General features: G+C 39.6%; 1 protein-coding gene across 1 annotated transcript in view; it reads left to right on the forward strand.

The window, feature by feature from the left end:
• Window positions 1-2,305: 2,305 nt before the first annotated feature.
• UBE2W (ubiquitin conjugating enzyme E2 W) overlaps window positions 2,306-10,361 on the forward strand; it is a 77,022-nt gene continuing 68,966 nt past the window's right edge. Inside the window, exon 1 of the mRNA XM_004697514.3 lies at window positions 2,306-2,407. Coding sequence (XP_004697571.1) covers window positions 2,306-2,407 — 102 coding nt within the window. The remainder of the gene's footprint in view (window positions 2,408-10,361) is intronic.

Raw genomic sequence — 10,361 nt, forward strand, 5'->3', positions numbered from 1 at the left:
ATGTGATATGCCTGTGGATGGTCATGGTTGCCAAAAGCATTTTTGGTACTTGTATAACTTGTACAAAACCAGGCTCAGTTTTGGCAATACGATGGAATAGGACTCTAACCCTGTCTTTAAATCCATTAATTCAGTCTAGAGGGGTGTTATGTAAAGTTTTCATATGTGCCTGTTATGTGCCTGTTATGTGCTCTATTAAGTATATGAATATACATGGAGCACACACAAATATATATTCACATAAAAAGTCACAGCTATACCTATATATATATAAGGAGCCCTGTGGGTTAAGTGTTGGGCTGCTAACCTCAAAGTCGTGGTTTAATTCCAGCAGCAGCTTCAATCCTAGCCACTCCGTGGAAGATGAGACCGTTCCCATAAAGATTCAGAAACTCTCTAGTTACACTCCATCTTTTAGAGACCTTGAGTTGGAATAGACCCAATGAGTGAGTTACACCTATATATGGGTATGTATAGTCCTCTCTAACCCTCCCACTTCTACTAGCAATGTATCTACTTATGTAATCCGTTCACAAAATACTGTTATTACTGTTATTGAGGTTTGTACAGTGAACCCTCATTTATCGCAGTTAATCGGTTCTAGACCCTACCGTGATAAATGAAATTCCACGAAGTAGGATTCCTTATTTGTAAATAAAATATTTTCATAGTTAGAGCATAGAGGACATGAAAAAACACCCTTTAGTCACCATTACACTAGTATTACCCAATTTATTAAACGAAAAAGGGAAAATACAGTAAAACATTTTGGACATTACAATTATCATTTATTATTTATTATATTATTTATGGTATCAAGCGTGTACAGTATGAGCCAATCAGTGGCAGTAATGACAGAGCATGCGCTGTTACGCAAAAAACGCGATAGAGTGAAGCCGCGGAAGTCGAAGCGCGAAGTGGCGAGGGTTCACTGTATATGTTTCAGTAGTTAGCATAGTTGCCCTTTTTCTTGTAGGCTGCTTGTCTTCCTTTGTCTTGATCCCATCCTGTGTGTTGTCTTTCCCTTCACCAGAATTAACATGTCTTCTATCTAATAATTCTTCTTTCCCCTTATCCCTTGAGAGAAACACGGGGCTCTCTACTCTGGTAAACAGTTTAGAGGCTTGGACACTGACGGAGGCAGATCTACCCTGCTCTGTAAGGTCAATGAGTCTGCATCCACTCGATGGCAATGAGTTTGTTTGCTTTTGTCAAACTTCTTGACTTTTCAAAATTCTGGTTTCATATAATATTTATCCTTTTGTGACTTGCTTATTTCACTTTGCATAATGTCCTTTAGATGCACATTGTTTTATATTTAAATCGTAACAGTGAAATTTCTAAAGACAAAGCCAATAAGATGGCAGACTTTAAGCTTTCTAGAATCAAAACTTTGTACCTAACATACCAGCCAACTTAATTTTTTGCGAGAGAACACTAACTAGGTCCAAGATTTTGGCTTCCTTTTTTTTCCCTATAAAAAAACCCACGACATTTTTAATTCTGGAATAGCTCTTCAAAACACGGCTTCTGATGAATGTTGGCACAACTAGTACATTTCTTGAATAAGTTCCTAATGCTCAACTTTCCTTGCCCAATCATCTCTAGGTTGGATGACCCTGACACAAAATCTATCACACAATAGGTTGAAGAGAAGGCTGGGCCTGACAAAAGGTATTAAAAATAATCACATCTAGGGCGAAATCTCTGGCCAAACTTAACTTCTATAACGGCCAGCACTATCAACTGTCGATGCACAGGAACTGAGGCTATGGGGTAAGGGAGTAGTCATCCCTCGACCACATCAGAAAATCTCTTCCTTCTAGGCAAATCTCGACATTACACATCCAAACAACTTTGCCTATAAATATCCACATGTTCTCGGCGATCAACCTGTGTTGGTCAAACTAGGAATATGAAAAGTGGTCCCAGACGGCGAAGCCCAGGAAGTCATCGCTTGGTAAAGCCTAGGGTATGAAGGAGTGGAAAGATAATTGAAAGGAAAAACTCAAGATCATATACCTGTGGTTGTAACAACAAAACGAAACAGAAAACTAAAGATGAAGCGCCTCTCCAGGAGTTTATGATATGGATGGTAGATTGTGACGTGGTCTATTCAGAATGGGAGGCCTCCCTCTCTCGCGAGCTACTTCAGCGCCTGGGGTAAGAGGCGAGAACAAGAGGACACCGGAGGGGTGCGTTACCCTTCTCTGTACCTACGGTGCGATTCACCCCGCCCCCAACGCATCAGCCAATCGCCTCGCGCCGTCTCCTTCCCACCGGGGGCCCCGCCCCCTCGCCCGGGATGTTAGGCCCCCGCGGCGTGACGCGAGCACGACAGCTCCGCCCCCTGCGTCTTTGGCCTCGCCGGCCTGGGGGGGATGGTTCCATCATGGCGTCAATGCAGGTGAGGGGAGTTTGCTGCAGCTGGGCAGGCGAGGGAGCCGCTGAGCGGTGAGAGTGTTCAGATCGGGGTGGTGTCCCGGAATCAGGGGTGTCCGGGAGGGGCTCCGGAGCAGTCTTAGTAGTCAGTCAGTCCCTAGTTTCGAGGCGTTGAGGAGGGGTGAGAGGCGGCGAGGGGAAGGGCGGGTGGGGTGGGGGGAGGGTCTCGGTCGCAGCGGACACCAGTCGGTCGCTAAGTTGGGGGGCGGATAAAGACGGGCCAGCGAAGGGAGGTTGAAGTTTGGCCTTGAGTCCCTGACAGCGGCGTCGGAGGCTACACTCGGCACACAAACGGCCTAAGCCGGCCGCCGGCCACCCCAGGGATGCCTCGCCTCTGTGGTCCCCTGCCGACCGGCGGAAACAGCTGTTGTCGCTGTGGGCGCTGAGGCGGCCGTGGCCCCCCGAGGGGCTGAGTGGGGAAACTGGGAAGGCACTCCTCCCGAAGGCGACTGGCGACCTCTGCTCCGGCCTCCCACGCTCTGCAGCTCCGCTCCCCTCCATTTGACTCTTAAGCCTTTGCCCTTTGGGTACCTTCTCCCAGGAGTCTGAGCACTCGGGGAACATGCCTTCAGCAGCCCCCTTTTCCACCCCCAGCCCCAAGCTGCGCTCAGTCTATTCTCAGCATCTACCGCCTAATTTAACATCTCTCCGAAATCCGAGAATCACCTAGACCCCTTGCCTCTGGGGATGACTGGCCCTCTGAAGAGTCATTTTTTTGTCTGGTGCCCCACCCTTGCGATCGCGCTAGGGCTACAGCCCTTTGCCCTTCTTCTCCTGCTCTTTCGTGAAACCGTAGTTTGGGAGGAGGCGTGGATAACCTGTGCCCTATCCACTGGACTTGCCAGTGCATGATGTGCTGGCTTTCTAACCCCAATTTACTCGTTGTCGTCCCCACCCCCAATCCAAGGAGGAGTTTGGTTTTTCAGGCAAAGATGGCAACCACGAGTGTAGTTTGTAGAGGTTGACTGCATTATCTGTTGCCTGCGCTTAGTTCACAAGATAGAGCTCAGTCAAAACATAGGGAGAGAAGGTAGCGCTCTCAGGAGGAATTTCAGCTGAATGTTCTTAAGAGTTTTAAAAGCATGTCCTTAAGTGGTTAAAGAAACCATGTTTTTCTTAGCAGGAGTTTGTTTGTTTCTAAAAGAAAAGCAAGTATACCTTAACACTGGCAGTTTGTTCCTTCTCTTCTAGGCAAGCGTGGTGTTTTTCTTCTCTTTCCTGCCTCTTACTCTCTTGTGCGCATCATTTTTTTTGTACCATATTTACTTTGGCTTTCACTTTATTCTTTTCAGTGTGTTCTTCTTAAAATAGACCGCCTACCTTTGTTTCTCTCTCCGGACTGCCTTGTGGAACAGAAAAGAAATTACATGTAACATTTTTGGTTGAAGAGATGCCCCAAAGCTGTGGAGGGAAAAAACAAGAACAATTTCAGGAAACACAGTACTTTATACAATAGCTACCCAAGAGACGTTGGAGAAGTTTCGTCATTTGGGGCCCAAAAAAGGAACTGTAACATTTTAAAATTGAGTGGTAACACCACCCCAAACCACTGTCACCCGGTTGATCTATTCAATTGCTTTAGAGAGCAAACAGCCTTCATTTTCTCCTTAGCAGTGGCTGCTGGGTTTGAGCTGCCTGGCTTGTAGTTACCAGCTCTAGCCAGTTTTTAAGACTGTATTAAGTAAGATGAAAACATTTGTTTTAATACTAAACATTTAAGGTTAAATTCTACAGTACTGCATGATTATGTTTGACAAGTGGATAGAGTGTCATAGGGATATTAAGCTAGTTAGATTTAGACTTCATCTATCTGGGCAAGGGAGAACTTGATGCATTTAAATTTGATGTGGCTGCTTAAGAAGGATCCTTGGTGGTACAGTGGTTATACACCTGACTGCTAACCAAATGAACAGTGGTTCACTAGAGAAAGGTGATTTAAATGGTTGGAAACCTAAGGGGTTTTCACTCAGTCCTATAGGATCGCTATGCATCAGAGTAGACTAGATAACTTTTTGGCTTCATTTTCGGTTTTGTTTTGATCTTGATACTTAAGCGATAGGCAAAAATACTTCCCCCAGGGTAGTGTTACGTTTTTCTGTGTCACAAGTACTACTTTAGACTGTAAAGTTTTTTTTTCCTGATGAAAAGGTTAAAACTCTTCAGAATAACTAAATTATACAGAAAAGCAGTAACCCAATTATTAGCTCATTCATTGAGTTTTAAAAATAATTTTTATGCTCCATTTTGTATTCCTAGCATTCAAATAAATAGATGGCTACGAATCTAGCAGTGAACAAAAGCAAGCAAGATCTTTCTTTCTAGATACAATAGATCTAGTTGAGGGGAGATAGATAGTAACAAAATGTTTAGCAACTGTGTATCAAATTGGAAGATAATAAGTGCTATGGTGAAAAAGAAAGATTTGAGAGAGATTGATTAAGATCATTTTATTAGGGGCTCTTACAGCTCTGATAATCCATACATCAAATGTGTCAGGAATATTTGTACATATGTTGTCATCATTTAAATTATTTTCATATCATACCGACCGCTGTCTCCCTTTACCCAGGTTTCTGCTGTTCGTCCCTCTTAGGGTGGGTGAGGGGTCGATGGAGATTTCAACGTAGATATTTTTAGGGTGATAAGGAAAAAGTATACCATAACACAATGCTGCTGTCTGTTACCTTATTTAAGAACTGTTGATATTTCTAATTATTTTAATCACATCAGGGTGTTATTGGTGTTGAAAAGGGATACATAAATTGTAAGAACTGTATTTTAAAAATAGGCATGTTACATAAATGTTGCATGTGTATTGATAACTTGAATTGATAATGAAAAATTGGGATTAGGAACTTACACTATAGGGTAGAACTGACTCTTTATTGAAGTAGAGAGCCCTTTCTCCTGAGTTTAGGAACAGTTCACTGAAAATTAAGGAATGACTTTGAACATGTCATTAGAGAATATGTACTCATTTTAAACGAGAAATTGTGACTGCTTTTACATATATTCTTTATGAGGGCTTCTCAACTTATTTTCAGGTTATGGCACACAATGATGATAAGTTTTGACTGGCACATGGAGATGGCTGAGGTAGAAGGTAGCAAGCCCCTGGCCAGGCTTGTGTGTGTGTGTGTGTGTGTGTGTGTGGCTATAGAAGGGCCTGGAGGATGAAGTCAAATCAAACCCACCCTGCTATGATTCCCATTCATAGTAACCCTAGAGGACAGAGTAGAACTGCCAGATGGGATTTCCAAGACTAAATCTTTATGGAACAACCCATTCATTTTAGCTAGCTTCATATTGCTTAACCACTGTGCCACCAGGACCCCAGGGCCTCAAAGGATCCATATTGTCTCATGTGATGAAGTTGTACTCTGGATTACATTGCTAGAGTTGTACTATACATACAACTCTATGTATACAGAGTTGTATACAATAATACACAGCTTGAAGTCCTACTTTTAAAACATGTGAGCAGCCCTTTAAAGGCTTCCTCTCCTTTTTCCTTTATCTTTCCATTGTGTCTTCTTGTGACCAAAAGCATGAATCACCATGTAAGATTATGGCTAGATCATGTTTAAGACATCATGGTTAGATCATGTTTAATAGATCTACATTTAATTTTGGGAATTGGAGATTATTAAACGGAAAGCTGTAGCACATTTTTAGTATTTGCTATAACTTTTTTGGTCTTGAATTATAAGAGCATTGCTTAGACAAAGTATGTTTTTTTAATTATAAAAATTGTTTAAAATTGTAACAGTATTGGAGTATCTGCTTTCAGGCAAATTATAAAGCTATTTTTTGGGCTTAATATTTACTCTTTCTTGTAACTCATTTTACATTATACTTAATTTGGCCTCTTGGATATATTTTCTGATTTTAGAATTCAATTGTTTCATTAGCCATACTTTTATAATTTGACCACCTAGGTTTATTGATTTTTGAGATATGAACAGTTTTCCATTAGACTCTCCTTTCATTGTTGTTGTTAGTTGTCATTCTTGATTTCTTGTGTTATGTCCTAAAATTTAAAATCATCAGTGTCTAATAACTGATGTGTGTCAGCCTTACAAGCAGTCAATTAATTGAGAGAGAGTTAATTGAGCCACTTTTTAATGGATTCTTTTCTTTTACTTAGCTGGGTTTTAGCTTATTATCTATTGATCTGGCTAGATGGAAGGATATTGAGATTTTGCAGTAGGAGATGGAGTATAAGTGTTGCTTATTTCTTATTTTCAATGGCCTGGAAATTTATGTTGTGAACTGTTCACAACTCCGTGTTGATCTTTATTCAAGTAATTTGCTGTAGTGACCAACAAGTGGAATATGTGCCCTTACTGACATTGCTGTTACAGTAGTCATGTTCATAACCTTGACGATTAGATATCATATGCCTATTTGTTGATGTCATTGTGAAGGGTTACAGCATAATCAGAAGTTAGGAATTACTCACCTTGGATCCCAAGGCTCACTGAGCAATAGGAACTTGTGCATTTTTACTAGAATTAATATTTGAGAAAGTTGGCTCAATACTCTGGCTAGGAATAGGGCTGTTTGGGAGCTTTTGTTGCAAAGGCCAAGGAGGAGGATAATAGCATAGAATAATAGTGAAGATATTTCTGTGTGTGTATGTGTGTGTGATAAACGTAAGTAGATGGTAGACCACATGTGAAAAAAAGCATAAAACTTTGGTTTCTTCATTTGATCTTAGCCAAAAGGCTGAGAAGTGATGAAACTTTGGTTTCTCAAAGTTTAATTCTCAAAACAGTTATTGTACTTTTTTTTTTTTTGCTGTTAAATACTGCTCTGTGAGATTTTTTCCATTTTTGCCTTACAGTGCTTGTTTTGGCCTTCTCAGGCCTCTTCCTCTCTCCTGCACCATAGACTCGATGAGAGTAGGAGAGTGTTTTCAGCTGTCTCTTAAATATGGACATAGTGACTACAGAAAAGACTTGTTTATCACCTGACATTTCCAAAAACATTCTTAAATAGTAAATTCTACGTTCATTTTATTCTACTCTTAGAGAACTCTATTAAGCAATTCTGTACTAGGATAATTGGTTACATATAATGGAGTAACTTAAAATTCATGTTTATATTGCATACATTTCCCTGAAGGTTGTTTTATTTCTTGATGTGTTTACTGTGTTTTCCAAAGTATTTTGGTGTTCTTTCCTTCTGAATTCTCATTCTAACTTTATGTAAGGAAAGCCAGATAACCTTGTTTCATTCTAGTGGAAAGAGACACAAAATAACTTTGAGTAAGCAGTAACTTTTTTGGCCAAGTGACTTCCTAAAATTACATAGTGTCTGAGTAGTGTAGCTAAGATTAGACTAGGCTTTGAAACTGATGCTGTGAATTTATAGGTAATGAACATATTAACAAGTTTGACATTATAAAGAAATCATTAGGGTAATTGTTTACTTTTTCAGTCAAGAATTAAGCATTTGCTAAAGCATTCTGTAGCTAAGAAAATTGGGAAAATATCCACATTTTACTTATGGATCCATTTAAAAGAAGAAATTATTTATGCGTGTATTTTTGCATTGGGTAAATAGTGGCACTTTTTTACTGTTCAAAGATTATTACTGTATGCTTCATTACAAATAATGTCTGCAAAACATTTGCTTGTGCTTATCCTCAGGTATTTTGAATTAAATTTTTCCTAATTTGATAGTTTTTATTTGTGTGTGTAGTTTTGGGGTCCCCAAGTAGTGCATGCCTTTGAGTTGTCTTATTCTGACAAAAACTGGCTAATTCATTGTAAACTTCATTGGGAAAAAATGCATAGGGTTTGTAATTAAAAGACCTGGTTTCAGGTTCTGTTTCACAAATAATGTGTTTCATGAACTTTGGTGTATATTACAATGGTTAAGATAAAGGCAGTTTAGTTTAACCAGAAAGCTATATAAATTTGCTAATTTGATTTATCTTCCTCAAACTTGTCCTTTCTCTGGAATTCTTGTATGTGGTAACTTCATTCCTCTATTTACTCAGAACGATGGGTTTATCCCACTCCATAGTCAGATAATCAGCAGCTTTTATCAGCTTCTCTGCAGAATATATGCAGAACTCAACTGTTTGTCTTCTTTTCTGAATACCTGATTCAAGGGGTCATTCTAATTAATGAACTGGATTCCCTACTTCTGCCCTTAACCCCATAATTGTCATTTTTCATCCTATTAGTCTGATTCTTTTCAAGCAAAAGTCAAGCGATGTCACTTTTTCTCTATTTTACTCAGAAGATAGCCCAAAATTTTTGCTAGAGCCTATCAGTACCGATTGACACTAATCAGCTCAAGTCATAGTGACTGCAAATACTGTAGCATTTCATGTGGTTTATTAGGGTCTTTGGGGAAGGGGGCAGATTGCCACGACTTTCTTCATAATGCCTCTGAATGGGTTCCAACAGTCAACCTTTTTGTTAGTAGTCTAATGCTTTTGCACTACTCAGGGACTTGTTGGTAGGTACCATCCACTTGAATTTAACTCATTATAACTTCATTTGATAATGTAGAACCACCCGATAGGGTTTTCTTAGACTGTAATGTTTTATAAGCAAATTGCCTGGTCTTTCTCCTGCAGAGGTGCTGGGTAGGGTTGAACCTCCAGCCTTGTGATTAACTTAATTACAAACAGGGCAGCATGCTGTGACTTCATACTAAAAACCCATTACTAGAGTTTGTTCCAACTCAATGATTCTCTAGAACAGAGAAGAACTGTGCCATAGGGTTTCTAAGTCTGTGAATCTTCCACAGAATGACATGTGGGTTAAACCACCAACGTGTCAGTTAGCAGCTGAACATTTAACCACTGTGTTATCAGTTATAGCTTCAAAACAAATAACTCTCTTGGTGTCGAGTCTATTCTGTACATGTTTTAATGGAATATGCACTTTAATTTCTCTTGAGTGTAATTGCTAACTCAAATGATAACTTTTATGTTTAACTTTCTGAGGAGCTGCCAAACTATTCAATAAGCAGCCTGCACCATTTTATTTTCGCATCACTAATATATGAAGGTTCAGGTTTGCTTAAATCCTTGCCAGTAGTTGTTATTTTCTTGGGGTTTAAAAAAAAATATATATATATATATATGAAAACTTGCCATTCTAAGTATTTTTAAGTGTATAACTAAATGACATTAATTGCATTCACCGTGATGTACTACCATCACCACTATTTTCAAGTGTTTCATCAAAAGAAATGCAGAACTACTTAATCAGACTCGGTTTTCAAGTTTCATCTATTTCATAGCATGTATCAGAAGTTCATTTCTCCTTCTGGCTGCATAATATTCCTTTGTATGAAAGTAAATCAAGAAGTATTGCTGCAGGGGTCCCAGTTCACACATGCATGAGTTTAATCCAGAGTATGTTTAAACACTTCAATGGATGGCTAGAACCAAGTTCTCTCAGTACACTTGTCTTTGTCTCATTAAGGTACCTTCAAAAAAGGACTTAAAAAAAATGTAGGTGAGTGTTCACGTAGCAAATCCATTTTTCATTAAACAATTCATAAACATGTTTTTTTCATATAATTGATTGCAGAATCCACAATGTAACACTTAGCCCACTTCCTTCTCTCATTTCCCATTTCTGTACCTCCTCCTCTCCTAAAACTTATCCTTTTGATTTCCAGTGTTTATTATGATAAGGTGTGCTTCCTTCTCTAGTGTCTTCACTTTCAGATTTGAAGGGTGACTAAGAGCCATAGTCGGGTTTCCACCAGTCTGTCCAACCATTAACCCTGGTCATTTTTATAATTTTGAGTTTTATGCCATATTTTTCTTACTCTATCCCAAGACATTCAAATACAATCGTTTTCAGAACAGTAGGTAGTACATTCTGGATACCACTAGATCAGGCGTCCTCAAACTGCGGCCCACGGAGGACATTTATCCAGCCAGC

The sequence above is a fragment of the Echinops telfairi genome, unplaced genomic scaffold (genome assembly GCF_000313985.2).
Source record: "Echinops telfairi isolate 266 unplaced genomic scaffold, ASM31398v2 ScPeMD7_1;HRSCAF=3_0, whole genome shotgun sequence".
Taxonomy (NCBI): Eukaryota; Metazoa; Chordata; class Mammalia; order Afrosoricida; family Tenrecidae; genus Echinops; species Echinops telfairi.